General features: G+C 42.9%; 1 protein-coding gene across 1 annotated transcript in view; it reads left to right on the forward strand.

The window, feature by feature from the left end:
* Positions 1–2,375: 2,375 nt before the first annotated feature.
* LOC122523130 (protein Wnt-6-like) overlaps positions 2,376–16,398 on the forward strand; it is a 31,632-nt gene continuing 17,609 nt past the window's right edge. The window contains exons 1-2 of the mRNA XM_043644738.1: positions 2,376–2,781; positions 14,735–14,955. Of these exons, the coding sequence (XP_043500673.1) occupies positions 2,720–2,781; positions 14,735–14,955 (283 nt within the window). The 5' untranslated portion in view covers positions 2,376–2,719. The remainder of the gene's footprint in view (positions 2,782–14,734; positions 14,956–16,398) is intronic.

Consider the following 16,398-nt stretch of genomic DNA (forward strand, 5'->3'; position numbering starts at 1 on the left):
AACTCACGAAGAGAAACTCGAAAAAAATGTGTGGGAGAGAGAGGTGAGGAGATGTAAGCTGAGGTGAGGTGAGGTGGGGTGGGGCGAGGAGAAGGAGAAGGAGGAAAGAAAGAAGGATAGGAGAAGAGAGGGAGGAAAGAATGGTAGTGGGCTTGGGATAGTTCCATCTCGTCCTCCTCGTCTCTGAAAACTGGTCTGGCTAACTCTCGGACCAGAGGGAACAGAGAACAGTCTCGGAGGAGCTGCATTCCCCGGTAATTAGTCTCACCCATAAATTACTGGCTATATTCCGTGTTTCTGTTGGTCGCGCGAGTTGTCTTTGCCAAGACAATTCGGTCGAGCATCCCCCGTTCCGGTCGTATCTCGTCATCCCTCTTCCTTGGTCTTCGGTCCGATACTTTTCTCTTTTACAGTCTCGCGAAATCGAGAAAGATGTATCATGGCAAGGAAAGGAAAGGAAAGGAAAGGAAAGGGAGAATGATCCCTGGGTACGGTGATGATCTCTCTTGGGGCGCCGAAGAAAGGAACCCGCTGCTAAATGAGCTGTAATGCGGGGCCCCCCTGCTGAATCCTCCCTAACCTTTCCTGACCACCATGAACAACGCCACCAGAACACGTTCCTCTTGCTCTCTTTCATCCTAATTATTATCCTTTCTTTTTTACAATATAATAATATAACATATACATAACTTATTATTACAGTTGTCATTTCAATACGTTGCACCAGAAAGATGACACTCACAAAAAAGAAGGTGGGTAGGTGGGGGGTTAAAACTGAGGAATGAACCGAGGCCCAATCTTGTCTCTATCAGTCAACTATAATAGATTATTGTCTATCGCAGAATCTTGAAGTTTTATTCGAGGAAAAGGGACATTGGTCGAAAAGGGGGGAAGAAAGAGGGGAAGAAGAGCTGGTGCGGTTGCTGCTCGGCGCCGCCGTGCGGCGCTCACCTGCCTCTCTCTTCGTGGCTCGCAACAGTCTCGCACGGAGAGCGATCGCGGCCTCCTCTCTCTCTTTCTCTCTCTCTCTTTCTTCATCTATCTCTCTCTATCTATCTCTCATATTCTCCCACTCTTTCTTTTCATCTTTTTCCCTCTCTCCCGTGGAGCGGCAAATGCGTCTTTCCACCTCCTCGGACGGACACGTACGATGCACGTGCCGTCGTTGTTGCCCTTTCCTTTTGTAATATTATTTCGAGAAAGGTGCGTGCTTATTTATTTCTTCTTCTTCTTTCTTCTTCTTTTTATTCTTTCTTCTCAATCGGGTTAGATAGAAAAAAAATGAACAATTTCATTATGAACAGTTCGCACGAATCTTAGTTTTCTTCTTCTTTCTTTCGCGGTTGCTGTTGTTGCGTTTTAATCGTTACGATGGTGGACGACGTGGTTATGGTGGCGGCGGTTCTTTTCTGGGGAAGAAGGCCAGGAAGAAGAAGAAGAAGAAGAGAACGAACGAAAGGAAAGGAGTAAGAGGTTGAGATGGAGGACCAGGAGGAGGTGGAGGTTGTGATGGTGGTGGTGGTGGTGGTGAAGTAGGAGGCAGAAGAAGAAGAAGAAGAAGAAGTAGAAGAAGAGGAAGAAGAGAAGTTGGTCGTGTTGGTGGGGTAACTCTTCTCTACTGCCCAGAACTCGGTTGGGGGGGGTAAGGCAACACTCAAAGATCGTGGTGACGTAGTTCTGGCAGGAACGCGACGCGTTTTTGTCCCCGCCGGAAGAAAGACCGTTTTATTACGATCCGTTACTACGACTGCCTGCCCGCTGCCCTTCTTCTCGCGTTCTTCGCGGTGGCCGGTGTCTTGGGAGAGGAAGGTAGAAAGAGAGAGAGAGAGAGTGAGAGAGAGAGAGAGAGAGGGACCCGAGGGAAGAAGAGGAACGAGTCCGTCTCGAAAGGGTGGGGATACGAGGAGAGAGAGAGGGGCTAGTGACTTTCACGAGACCGGAAGTCAAGTTCTTCGGCCGGTTTCCCCGAATCGCGAGAATCGATCCCTCTCGCGATCCGGAAGATGCGTCTACCGAACGGGGACAGATTAACCGAAAGAGAGGGGGGTCTTCTCTCGTCATGAAGGTTTCGTCCTTCCTTATCCGTTCTCTCGACTTGCTCTTTCCGTCCTTTCTACTTCTTTTCGCACGCGAAACCCAGAGAGAAAGACCGTCATCGTAGCGTCAATCATTCGTCAGCGATTACACGGCTAAGAGTTTCGCTCGAATTTTCGTTTATCGCATCTGGGAATAAGGAGACGGAAAAAAATAACATAACATATAAGAAATAACGTATCGTTGGAGATCATTCGTCGTCTTCTCTCGTCATGAAGGTTTCGTTCCTTCCTTTATCCGTTTCTCTCGACTTGCTCTTTCCGTCCTTTTACTTCTTTTCGCACGCGAAACCCAGAGAGAAAGACCGTCATCGTAGCGTCAATCATTCGTCAGCGATTACACGGCTAAGAGTTTCGCTCGAATTTTCGTTTATCGCATCTGGGAATAAGGAGACGGAAAAAAAATAACATAACATATAAGAAATAACGTATCGTTGGAGATCATTCGTCGAAGGAGGGGGGGAAGAGTGATTTGATATTATCGCGTTAAGACCGGTTAGAGGATCGTAAGGTGAAAGGTGCTCGAATTTTTTTTCGTAAAGGGAGTTTCTGGTGCGCCAAAGAAGATCTTATAAAATATAAAAAGGAAGGAAGGAGTTTGTAAAAGAGGGGCAGAGGGGACGGAGATGCGCCCCGTTCTCCTTGCTATCTGCCTCCTCCTCGTCACCCCGATTACCGGATCGTTTTGGTAAGTTTTCTCTCTCATCAGAATTATTTTCGATATAGTTTTTTCGTGCGCGAGCGATTTGTTTCGTGTCGGAGACAAAAATCGTTTTTCTCTTTTTTTTTGACAAAACGAGTACTCTTTCTCGTTTCGAGAACCGAGTCATTTGGAATTCTAGAGAAAAGCGTGGAGTTTCTTTGATAATAAATTCAGTGTAGTTATCGCGTTTCATTGTCAAACAGTTATCCGAAGAAAAGCCGTTCGCGTTGAACGTCTCTCGTTGACGGGGTTCGAGTAGAAAAAAAGCTTGGAGATAAAGAGCAGGCACGCGGTAGAAAGAAGATGAGGTGTTTTAACAGTCAAAAGAAGGGACTGTCCTTAGCGCCGCGACACGTGACGACCATAAAATAAAAATTAAGGTTCAAACAAACAACGCAAACGCGCATCTGCGTGTTAATACGCAGATACGCTTTGGGTATCTGCTGTTGGTAGCGTTTGTAAAGTACACAACTAGGTATAAAAAAGAAAAATAATAGAACGGACAAAATATCTAGGGAAAACTCTTTTTCCCCCTCTCCCTGTTTTTTCTTTTTTCTTTTTTTTTTTTGAGTGCTACTAACCTTGACGACTTTTAAAAACGACACAAGCGGTGAAGAGTTAACGCGGTGCGACGCGACGACGAGTTTTGTCTCGAATATACCACCTCTATTCACGGAACACCTTATCTTTTCTCGATCTTACTTACTTTTTCTATTCACAATTTCTAACTCACTTTATCATCGTATTCTTTCTTTTCCTTAAATTTATCAAATCGTGACGACCAATATTTCTAAAACGAAACCACGTTTATCCGTAAATCCCAACGATCATCCGATTCCAAACGAACTCGTAAATTGATATAATTGAACTAATTGCTACGCGATAGATAGATCATTATGTTTCTTTTTCAATTAATATTCGATAAAGAACCTCGTAAAAATGTGTTCTTACAGTTGTTTCAATTATGAGTTATATCTAACGTTAGACGTTAATTAGATGACGGAAGAAAAAAAACAGGTGAGTTTGCTTTTGAAAAACTACGAGATCAACGTAAATTCATTGTAAAGAAATGATCGAGTTTTCAAGCTTGACGTCTAGTTTATCAATTACTCTCTCTTTCTCTCCCCCCCCTCCCCCTCACCCCGCTCTCTCGTTTAGTATTATTACCCTTCGCGTTAAAAACGATTAACGGTGCAGTAAATCCTTTCACGATTATTCACTTACCCTATATCAAACGAGATCTACGAGCATGAACCGATCGAAAGTAGATATTTATTCGTGGCAGGTAGGTATAGTTGTGGTCGCGTTAAAGCGCGGTTTCGTTTCCAATCGGTCGGCGGGAACGTCTAAGATTTACGCCTTCGCCAATGAATTATTCATCGAGGTAATTTATCAACATACTTTGCTAGATTACTCCTACCTATTCCTTGCAAATTCTTCTTCTTTATTTAGCGATGGTATGTCATTCGCAAATGGGGCAAATGGGAAAAAAAAGCAACGTTCGAGAAAAAAGAATAAAAAGAGAAATAAAAAAAAAAAGGAAAAACGTACTACTCTGCCCGGCTCTCATGTGATGGAAAAAGAGAAGGATGGAGAGACGAACGAACGAACGAACGAACGCATGAAAGAGAGAGAGAGAAATAAAAAGAGAATTGTACGTTGGGAAACGGTAAATTACTCCGTAGCTCGGAGTAGGCGCTGTGTACTCCACTTTGGTATGTAAATGTTTACACGACGATATAACCTTATCGCGTAATTGCCACCAGAGAGAGAGAGAAAGAGAGAGAGAGAGAGAGAGAGAGAGAGGGAGAGATTTCAGCATCCGGAGATGAATTGTCATCTTCTATCTCAAAGTTTCTCTCTTTTTCTCTTTCCATCTCTTTCGAAAAAGTAATTCGAACGTTCGTGCTAATTAATAAAAGCGTCACAGGGAAGTTGGACAGGTTAAACATTTTTCAGAACGTTATTTCGATCTTATTGAACGTTTCGTCCCTTCATCGAGACTTTTTCGGCAACTCGATCGTTAATGTTCAGAATCTTTTACATATTATTACGAAAACATACATTCTTATATTTTTAAAAAATAAATTGTTTATTTCAAACGCGTAATCAAAACAATACTGCTAATTTTGACAATCGTGCTAATTTTTGATTAATAGTTTCCGCCTATGTAACACGTTGAAACAACGTTTAACAAGACGAGTTCTTTATTTCTAATCGGACAGAGTAAAAAAGAATCGAGATTTTTAGAATATAAAGAAATGTATATACTTATAGGCGACCTTGAGTAGGTAAATCGTTGCACTCATAAAGGGCTAAAAAGGTGGAGAAGGATAAGACGACGACGACGAGGAGGAGGATGGTGGGGGGATAGGAGAGGCCTTTTAAAAGGCCCCTCAAATATTGGTTTACGATTTAAACGGGGATTTCTGTGCTTGGGCCCCGATGTGTTGTACAGCCGCACCTCGTTAGTCGTAGCAGTTATAAGTTCTTACCTGTTCCCATCCACTCGTCTCGCGGTGTTTCTATCACCGTCGCAGCCCTCGCCGTCGCACCACATGACGCGTGTTTGATAAATATATTAGGAAGGTAGACCGTTTGTTTTGATAACAGGTATTCGACGACGTTCTACTCGGTTGAGAGAGGTGGTGACTGGGGGGGGAGAGAAAAATTTTCTTCCTCGTCAAGACTCTCGACTCGACTCGACTCCAACTTAAAACATATATTTTGTATGTGTGTGTGTGTCTGTCTGTCTGTCGTCTGTTGAGTGTAGATACAAGGCCTTTAAAAAACTCACGACGCTAAAGACGATTTTCACGATACGCTGGATTATTTGCTTCTCTCTTTTTCTCTCTCTCTCTCTCTCTCTCTCTCTCTTTCACTCACTTTTTCCATGAAAGATTTGAGTAGATTTTTGCGGGACGTTCGTGAGATCGTAAATCGTAGATCGTCCGTCATCGAGTTTGCAAGTAACGTCCTTCTCACGAGAGCGAGAGGAGAGAGGAGAGAGTGAGAGAACCGCGGGACCCGATTACTCCGATCGGAACCGGATTCTCTTTCGTCGATCGGCATTCTCCGCTTTTTTCGCGACGAATACTACCCCCTTTCTTTCTCCTTCTTTCTCTTACGGTTAGCTAGTTGGAAAGGACAGAAAGGGACGAGAAAGCGTAGAAAAGACGTTCGGGAACGTTCTGGATGAGAAAAGGATCCCCTCGCGTGGACAAAGACACGACCAAAGAAGAGTGGAGGAGTAAAGAGGCAAAGAAGTGAGCGAGGATGGACAATGGTCTCGCTCAAAGCGTCACCCGTAAATCTCGTTGAGCGCGTATAATTTGTAAGTCGGCAGGTTTCTCCTCTCTCTCTCTCACTCTCACTCGAGACTTCGCGGATATTCCTTCTCTATCCTTTTCTCTCTTTTACTCGTTCGTTCGTTCGTTCGTTCGTTCGGTTGGTTGCTCGGTGGTATCCGGAGAAACGCGAGGACACGGGGAGAACTTGGGAATACACGAGCTTCGTTCCACGTTTCTTCCTTGCCTTCCTTTCAAGTCCACCTCCTCCTCCTCCTCCTCCTCCTCTTCCTCCTCCTCTTTCTCCTCTTTCTCCTCCTCTTCTCCTCTCTTTCCCTCTCTCTTTCTTTCTATCTTTTCTCGTCCACTAGCAACGTTTTTCTCGACTCGATTTTACGGCGTTTAGCTTTCTTAGACAAGAGAAAGAGGATAAAATAAAGTAAGAAAAGTAGCGAGAGAGTCTCGGTATCTTCTATTCGGTAACAAATCAAATCGTTTAAAGTACCCTCGATTAAAATCCTTCCCTTCGAATAAACGTTTGTTTAGAAAGAATTCGTAACAAAGTACCATCCCGAAATTCCTTTTTTTTTTTTACTTTCTCTTTCTCTTTCTTTTCTTTTTTCTTTGTAAAAATAGGAATAAACTTTCTCCCGATGTAATCCAAATTGTCCGACGATTCATTTTTTTCTTTCTCGTATTTCGTTGAAATTTCTTCGGTGCGATGTTACGAACAAAAAATACTTTCTATTTCTATAGAAAGATATAAGATGTAAGATATACCGAGGACGATCGGAAAAATCAATGTTAACCAGTCCAAACGTGAGATTATTCGGTTGCAGAAGGAACAACGATAAAAGCGATAGCGTTCGGTCGAGGTCTCGCACTCGACAAGTCGGCCAATGAGCCGCAGTGGGCAGTCCGCGACTACGTTCACGCTGGTTGGACAACTCGATGCTCTCTCCCTACCCCCCTCCTTCCCCCCTCTCACTCTTCCTCACTCACTCACTCACTCACTCTCTCTCTCATTCTGTATCTTTTTCCTTTTTTTTTTTTTTATACCCTCTCACCTGCGCATCGTATTCTTTCTTTCTTGCGCGATCCTCAAAAAGAGCACGAGCCCACCTCCACACCCTCCTCCCCCTTCCCCCCTTCTCTTCTGTTATTCCTTCTTCTTCCTCTTCTCCGACGATCGATCGGTAAAAAAGACTTTTCTCTTTCTACGCTTCTCGTATTTTAATAAACAACCCCGCGAATTCTCGATTTTTCACGGTCACGTGTTCATAAATATCTCGTTTTCTCTAATTTCAGCAACGGGCAGGGGGAGGGGGGATACTATCCCCAAGACGCGAGAAATTCTATTCGAAATTCTCATCGGTTACGCTTTACGAAAAATAATAAAACATTCGACGCGTTCTATTACCCTTTCCTTTTTTTACTTTTTTCTTTGTTTTTTTTTCTTATTCGACGAAATAAGTGGTCACACGAGAGTCCACGAGATTCTCACTTACCTTTTCACTTTTATTCCGTTCCCCCCCCCCCACTTTCTTACGCTCTTTTGCACTTGACTTTCTCCGTAGTAGTCTTTCTGTTTTCTATTTTCTTTTTTCTTTCTTCTTCTTCTTCTTCTTCTTTCTTTCTTTTTCGAGAGAGCCCCATTCTTTTCCTCTCGTTCTCTCACGAAGCCACCACAATGGCTACGAATGATTTACCGGGAGTTAACCCCCTCGGGGTGGCCGATCGGTCACGGTTTTGCCGTACCAATGGTACGGTACTAATGCGACTTTATGCGAGGCGTGAGTTAGTGCTCGATGCTTTTTTTCAATTTTCTCCTTTCGTCCGACCCCCCACCTCTCCCCCCTTTCCCACCATCCCTCCGTCCCTCTTTACGTTCCTCTCTTGGTTCCCCTCATCCCTTTCGTTCATTCTCTTGACTCGCATAAAAATACTCTCGACGATATTTTACCATTCACTTTTTTCGATCTCCTTTATTATACATCGAGAAAGAGAGGGGGGGGGGGAGGAGGAGGAGGATGGGGTGGAAGAAAATGTGTTTTCGATCGTTTCCGGTCATCACGTTTAACGTGTAAGTATGTTATTGGTCCTGCGTCGAATCAAAGGACGATCGATTTTCGTGGAATTTATTCGAGGGCTTTTTCGGAGAGACGAAAGATAGGCAAACTGAGAGAGAAAGAGAGAGAGAAAGAATTTAAAATTATTAGATTGGACGCGTGTACGGTGCACCTGCTATGTATGGAATTTAAAGAGGCCCGGGACTATCATGGATTATTCTAATTTTATTGGGTTCCTTCCAATTATCGGTTTCATTATCGTTACGTGCCAGGAATAATTGTTCCCCCCTTACCCCGAGTCGAAGGTAGGAGAAAGAGGAGGGGGAGGAGGAGGAGGAGGAGGAGGCAACGTGTGCTCTTCTCGATGAAGTGATTTTTATCCCTCTCTTTGGTCCCACTTTTTCATCAGCTGCTCGAGTTGAAACTCGTGTCGTTTCTATGCTGCGCTCGAAATAAGCGGAAGGATTTATGGTTGTAAGGTTTGGTGTTGCTGCTGTTGCTGTTGCTGTTACTGTTGCTGTTGCTGTTGGTTACGAGTAAGAAGTAAAAATTTCGTTCCATTTCTTAGAGAATCTTAGAAACGATTTCTCGAGTTTTCGCGAATCCCAGTCTCTCAAGCAACAGAAGAAAAAGAAGAAGAAGAGGAGGAGGAGGAGGAGGAGGAGGGATTCCTTGACATTCCGAAAGAAGCGATCCGGGCGGGCCTTCAGTGGCCTGACCCTTGCCACCAATTTGTTCGAGACATTCCCGTTTCACTTCACCCCTTTGTTCTTGTCGCACTCGCGTTTTTACGCCTTCTTTCTCTCTCTCTTTCTCTCTCCTATCTTTTTATTTCTTTCCATCCTACCTCCGACATTCCGCGAACGTACCAAAAGAGAAAACGAATGCTGCAAATATCGGCCGACGACTTCTTCGATTATTTCCACTCGACTTGAAAGAGAAAATACGTGAATCAACGGTCGAAATAGAATTTGTTAGCCAAGAGGAAATTCAAAGTCACAACAGTTCTTGGCTTGCTAAATACGTGCGTTTAATCTAAATCATTCTCTTGTTGCTTCCGTCGGCGTCGGCGTTGGCGTCGGCGTCGGCGTCGGCGTCCGCGACGAAGAAGATGACAAAAAGGAAAATTAAGAGAGAGAGAGAGAGAGAGTACGAACGAGGAAGTACCATCCATCGTTGTCGTAGAATAAGCAGCGCCAAAAGCAACAAAGGTGGACTCCCATTCGTCCACCTTTCGTCATATCGTTTACACGTTCCGTGCCACGTGTACCACCGGTGGTACACGCAGTCATATTTTATTTAATGCGCTGAATATCAAATGGCCTGAACGACAAGTCAGGAAAATATGACTGTAAGAAGTGTTAAGAATCGGTGGGTTGTTTGAAAAAACTCGTACCACTGTCGGTTATAATTCTATTAATCGTAGAAGAACAAAAATAGAGTAGTAAGAAGAAGTTGAAAGGAATATGAAGGAAAATAAAGGAAAGGGGGAGGTTGGGAGGTGAATACACCGATGAAGCGTCCTTGATCGCAAGGTTCCCGACTTCCGTCGTCGTTTCTTCTTATCCCCGAGAGTCTCGTTCGTTGCGGCGGGAGATATTCGAAGAATTTCGCTGGACCAAACGACTCTTATTCCCTCTTTCCAAGCCAACAAGAGACAGAGAAATAAAGAAAGGAAGAAAGAAAGAAAGAAAGAGAAAAGTGATCCTCCGAATCGAAGAGCAGAGTCTCTCGCGGCCCTTGCAACGGATCCTTCTTTCTTTTTCTTCATTTGGCCCTTTTGACTGTCCTCCTTCTCCTCCTCTTCTTCTTCTTCTTCTTCTTCTTCTCTCGTGTTCATCGAGAGCACACACGCCGAGCTAGCGAGCGAGTAGCACAGCACCAGCACCAGCACCAGCACCAACAGCAACCAGCAGCAGCAACCAGCAACCAGCAGCTACGTTGCTCTCGTCACTGTCTATCCGAGCAGACAGCGTGGAGCTGCCTTCGAGCAAAGTGAGTGCGTCTAATGAGGCAATAAATAAGTCGGCCGCCCTAACCGGCCTCTTCCACGCTTTTCGTTCGCGACGACGACAGATCCATCCCCGAGTTCCTTTCTTGCCTCTTATCCTCCTCTCTTAGACCATTGGCGAGAGTATGAGAACTCCAATCTTATTTTTCAAATCTTTTTTATTTTGTTTTTTTATTCTTATTCCCTTGCTATCACTTTTATCTTGATCTAATTTCTTTCGTTCATATCTTTCGCAGATATACGTTAATCGTAACATTATTAATTAATAATATTCTAATTTATCGTGTCATTCGTTTTTTAGATCGTTATAATCAAAATAGTTACTAACGTGAGATATTAAAACACTCCCGAATCGTTTCAAGTTATCGGAAGTAAGCCTTCTGGTGTTTCTGGTTTAAAGATACGCGAGTAGTGTGTTTGTCCATGTTAACATTGAATAAATTTTCCCAACTTTATTTCTTACGAGAAATGAAATGGGAATTTTCGAGGAAGTGTTGGGACTAAATGTTTTCACGACGCGAGTCAAGAAACTTGGAAAACGTTTATCGGTAAAAGATAAACGATAGGATTTTAAGAGTCTAGAGATCGTAAAAGCGAATCGTAAACGGGTTAATCGATATCACAGGGTGAACGAGAAAGAGAGAGAGAGAAAGAGAGTGAGAGAGAGTCACGCAAGTTCTCTTAGAAGAGAGTAAACCATCTCTCTCTCTCTCTCTCTCGTCCAGACACTTTTCAAACTACCATTAAAAAAGTTTTCCTCTCGCATCGTGGGTTTATTAATAGTTAGACTTGAGTGTAGATACGCTGACATAACCAAGATGCGCGCGTCAAACGCTACGTGTTTGCGATAACGCAAGTCATTTTATTATACCACAAGTGAAAAGGGATCTTAGCCACGACTACGTTGAAACCCGTCCAAACTGTTTTACCGTTGCCGTTTACTTCGATCCAAAATCGTCGTCTCCTAGAATCGTAGAAAATCTTTCACCTGATTGCGGAAAGACATAGAAAATGAGAGATAGAAACGTCTTCTTCTTATTCTTCTTGTTTCGTTCTTAGCATCGTCGTCGTCGTCGTAGTCGTCGTTGCCAGCATCGTCAACGTCAGCCATCGTTTTCAACGATAGCCGCACGAGGATTCCTATTCCTAGGCCAAGCAGATTGATGCCCCGCACGAAATAGTCCGCCTAGGACACGACGATTATTCTATGAGTGTGAATTGGCGTGGTCTATGCGTGTAACGAACCGAGTTGAAGTCACGTTGCTAGATCACCGCCGAAAATATCGATGAGTCGAACGCGAAAGATCTCGAGAGTGGAAAATTTACTTGGCTTTTCCTAGTCGCGTGTGCGTTTAACGTTTGCTGCGTTTGTACGCGCACACGCACGCGTTGTTCGTTCGTTCTTGCGACGATGATTATGGTCGTTGCTCGCAATAGGAATTCTCTTCCCAAATGACGATGTCACTCTACGTCTCCCCTTGCCCTTCCCCCCACCACCCTCCTCCTCCTTCTTCTTCTTCTTCTTCGTTCTTCTCGCGTTGCATTTACGCGATGACCGATCTTGGACTCGGATTCTCGATTCTTCTTCTTCTTCTTCTTCATTTTCTTTTTTCTCGTTCCGTATATATACGTACACTTACTTACTTACTTTTACTTACTTACTTACTTACTTATTTACTCGTTCGTTCGTTCGTAGGGCTCGATATATCGAAGAGAGCGACCTCGAGAAGAAGCCGTGGTGCAAGGCTCGTACACGAGGAGAACGGAGCAACCGTCCTTAACGGAATTATTGCCATTAAGGTCGTTGCATTCCCGAGAGTCCGTCGTGTACGCGACCCGGCATCCTACCGACGCAGAACTAATGATCTTAATTAACGTTTCGTAACGAAGGTCGACTTCGAGAACGTCTCTTCTCTCTTCTTCTTCTTTATTTTTCGTCTCCTCTCTTTCCAATCTTTTTCGAGTTCCTCAGTTTCATCCCAGTTTCACTTTACAAATATCTCATTACTTTCATGTCTTTTTTTTCTTTCTTTCCTACTACTACTTCTTCCTCTTCTTCTTCTTCAAAATGTCGTATTTTCCTGCTCGTGCACGGATTCGAAGTCGTTGTTACGTCGTCGTCTTCGTTGTAATTGCTCACGCGGACTTTAATTACTTTAATGGCGTCATCCCGTTCGTTACGATTCGAGTGTCGTATCCGTCCATCCATCCGTCCGTCCGTCCGTTCATCCATCCTTCCATCCTGGTAATCATCCACCAACATTTCGTATCTTTTTATTAACTGTCTTTTCTCTCTAGCGATTCTTTCTTTACGTTGGTTGGTTGTTTGTTTGGTTGGTTGGTTGGTTACTCGTCGGATGGATCGTTAACGGTGTCGTCGAGGATGAGGAAGGTGGGAAGAGGGGGTGGGAAGAGGGAAGGAGGAGGAAAGAGGAAACACCGAAGGGATCGCCAAGAGATCGCGAGAGATCGAGAAAGAATTCTCTCGAGACGGAAAAGAAATTACGAGCGATAGGAATGCTCGTTTACTCGCTCACGAGAGAAAGAGAGAGAGAGAGAGAGAGAGAGAGACTTTCGCGTTTTCTCTCCGAGAAGATCGAAATTATACGCGCGGATCCTTCAACTACGATCGTGTCGTCGTTGTCGTTGTCGTCGTTGTCGTTGTTGTCTCGGAAGAATCTTCCTCTTCTTTTCTTGCTTAACTTTTTATTTCCTACCCTCCTCTTCCTTCCCCCCTCCCACCCCTCTCCGTCCCCCGTGCCCCTTTTCCAAGTCAACGCTAAGTCGTTCGAGTCGTTCGCGAAGGGAAACGAGAAAGCTGCGTTTTATATCATCGCACTCTACTTTTTTTTTTTTCAAATTAATTACTTTCCTAACTTCTTTTTTTTTTTTTGTATATACGGACACACGCTTTTCTCTTCTTCATCGACGATGAAGTTGATTGATTCGTTTACATTTCTCGAACAACGTTTCCAATTCTTTGTCAGATAAATTAAGAGAATATTTGTTTAAGAAAAATTGTATGCCAGTTAGAATAATCTTGATTGATTCAGGATTTGTTTCTTCAATTTTTGTTTTTTTTCTTGATTATATTCGCCAATAAAAATTTATTAGACCAACGCGTTTAATATTCCGTTTGAATGGAAAAATCGTTGAACGATTCTTCCACGATCTTTGACAAATTTTCAAAAAGAGAGAGAGAGAAATAGAGAAAGATGGAAGATGAGGGGGATTTCGAAGCTTAATCTCGTGCGCGAAATTCTATTTTTTTCTTCATCGGGAAAGGGGACGAAAGATGCGGCCTGGCTAAATAACCGGCAACTTAGCGAATGTCACGTCGAGGGATTTGTGGCTTCCGTAAATTATTCCGACTCTCTGCATCTTTCCTCTCTCTCTCTCTTTCTTTCTCTTTCTCTCTCTCTGTCCCTCTCTTTCCGACAAACCGAACAAATAGCGCAAACTCCGTGTAGCACCTTCTAGCAAATATAAATCGTCCACCTCTCCCGTATTTCCCTTCTTCATCTTCCTTACCCCCCCTCCCCCGCCCCTCGCCCCCTTCCTACCTCCCTCCCACCCCAGGAATGCATTTATAATTTCTATCGCGATTTGTCAATGTAATCGTCGTTGATTTTTCAACGAATTCCGCTCGACGTTTTTCACTCGTGTTGTTTAACTTCAATGTTTTTAATAAAATAAAAATAAAATGTATTCTTTGAAAATAATGTGAACACCCTGTGTGTCGTACGGGTTTTAAATTCACTTTCTTATTATAATTACGTACTCGATCGAATAATCCTCTTCGATTATAATCTATTATACACAGATGAACACGCGTGTGTTTGCGTGACAATATTAAACTAAAAAGTAAATAAATAAAAAAAAGAACGGAGTGTCGGGTAACGTAATATCGCAAACGTGTTTTGTTTTCTTCTGACGTTGGTGTGCGTCTCTCTTGTGTTTACGTTCGAAGTAATAAACTTGGTATGTCGAGTAATCGAAGTATCGTATATAAACAAAACGTGTGAATCATTTGAACGTTGGAACGACACGTGGCAACATCTCTCCCGTGATTGCGTGATTTCTTCGTTAATTTCACGGAGCTTAGATAGAAGGAGCACGAACGTATAGTATCAGAAGTGTCCCCGAAAAGTAGAGCAAATAAAGTTTCATTACAGAGTGCGCTGCAACTGCCTCGAACCAGTTTTTAAATTTAGCGGTTAAAAATATTATAACACAGAGTATGCTATACTTATCCTACAATTCCAATGTTTACAGATTTTCAAATAAATAATTAACAATTAAAAAAGTAATGTTGAAATAAATAGTTAATGGCACATTTAATTTTTTAATTTCAATTAGTGTGACGTCACAGAGATTTACTTGCCCGTTGCGCTACTCTGCTGGTGAAAATATGTACATGTTATTTGATGCTGTTTTTGGGGACACATTTTATACCAAATGCCCTATGCCGTGCGTGCTCCTTCTATCTAAGCTCCGTGGTTAATTTGATAAGCGTAAAATAATGTAATAATTATTCACAAAATAATATTGAATTTCTTGATTTTTTTCAGGACGGTGGGAAGTCAGATGGTGATGGATCCGATGCTGGTTTGCAAGAAAACGAGAAGATTGAAAGGAAAACTAGCCGACATTTGCCGTAAGGAGCCTTCATTGTTAAAGGAGATAGCCAAAGGCGTTCAAGTTGGTACCAGAGAATGTCAACATCAGTTTAGAAATCGCAGATGGAATTGCACTACCATAAGACGATCATTAAAGAAAATTCTTTTACGCGGTAAGTCGATCAAATAATATAATTATCAATTATCGTTATTATCATTCTTACGATATTCGATTATAATAATAGAACTAATTTGATTGATACGATTAGTAGATTAATTTGTAATCAATAACAGCACGTTGGTCGATCAAAAATTGTTGGATAAAAGATAGATGCTTTTTGGAGAAAAGGTGTGTGTATGTGTGTGTGTATATATATAGTAGAAGCAGCATTTAATCGTAACGAATCGGCTTGGAGAAGAAGAAGAAGAAGAAGAACGAAGAGGAAAGGGTTGCGGAGGTGGTGGGGTGAGAAGGGGGAGTGTGTAATCGACATCCGGTTCGGGCCAATGTCGAAGAAACGAAGAAGCGCCCTGTAATCTGTCGGCAGTGTGTGTGCATTGTCGTGCGCGTTCACCTTTTTCGCTCCTGAAAGCAGTTAGGCCCTCTAAAGGGTCGGTCGGTTGGTCTCTCGAGGAAGAGAAGGCCCACCGTGGAACCCTTTCTATCGCGAGACCCACGACCTTGCGCCCTCTCGTCACTCGCGCGATTATGTCCGTTTAAATTTCGACACGCTCTTTTTCCCTTCGATGTATAAACCTTTTTTTTTCTTCTTTTTTTATTATTATTTTCCCCCCACCCTTTTCCTAATTTATTATTAAGATTATTATTATTATTATTATCATTATATCATAATCTTACGAGATTTATTTTAAGAGAATGATATATCTCGTGATTGTTTTATTACATTCGTTCAGTTACTTAATTAGAACGTAGAATAAATGATGAACGTATATACAGTTGTAATTATTCGATCAGTATAATTAGCATAAGTAAACGTAATAATGTTATGACGGGCAAACGATATCGGAATATAAAGTAAGCGTTATTTGTTTGAACGGAGGTAAGATTTGAAAGAAGAAAGATAAATACGCAACGTGTCTCTATCAGAAAAAAAAGAGAGAGAGAGAGAATAAGAAAGAGAAGACATCGATAAGCTGGACAGATATTCTTCATGGTACGGCTGTCTCAAAGAGTTGTCCTTCTCTCTCTCTTTCTCTTATTCTTATTCTTGCTTTCTTGCTTGCTTGCTTGCTTGCTTGCTTGCTTGCTTGCTTGCTTGCTTGCTTGTTCAGTTAGCCGTCGAACGTATTAATTCCGGGTGATCTGGTGGAACAACTAAATCGAAGACAGCGTGTCCGATAGGCCGTGCCGGTCTCCTAGGTACCCGTTATCAAGATCGGTGCCTTTTTGGTAGCCTGACAGATTGACACTGTCCGTCGGATATTAGTGGCAATATGTTCCCTTAATTAAAGGCCCCTGACTGCCAACGACGATCGAGAAGGCCGCCTCGTTCCTCCCCATCCCCCTCCCCATCACAACCACCACCACCACCACCGTTTGCCGTTCTCCGTTCTTCGCAAAGAAAAAGAAATAGAAAGAGAGAGAATACTAACTC

Source organism: Polistes fuscatus, unplaced genomic scaffold, assembly GCF_010416935.1.
Source record: "Polistes fuscatus isolate 324 unplaced genomic scaffold, CU_Pfus_HIC Scaffold6, whole genome shotgun sequence".
Lineage (NCBI taxonomy): Eukaryota > Metazoa > Arthropoda > Insecta > Hymenoptera > Vespidae > Polistes > Polistes fuscatus.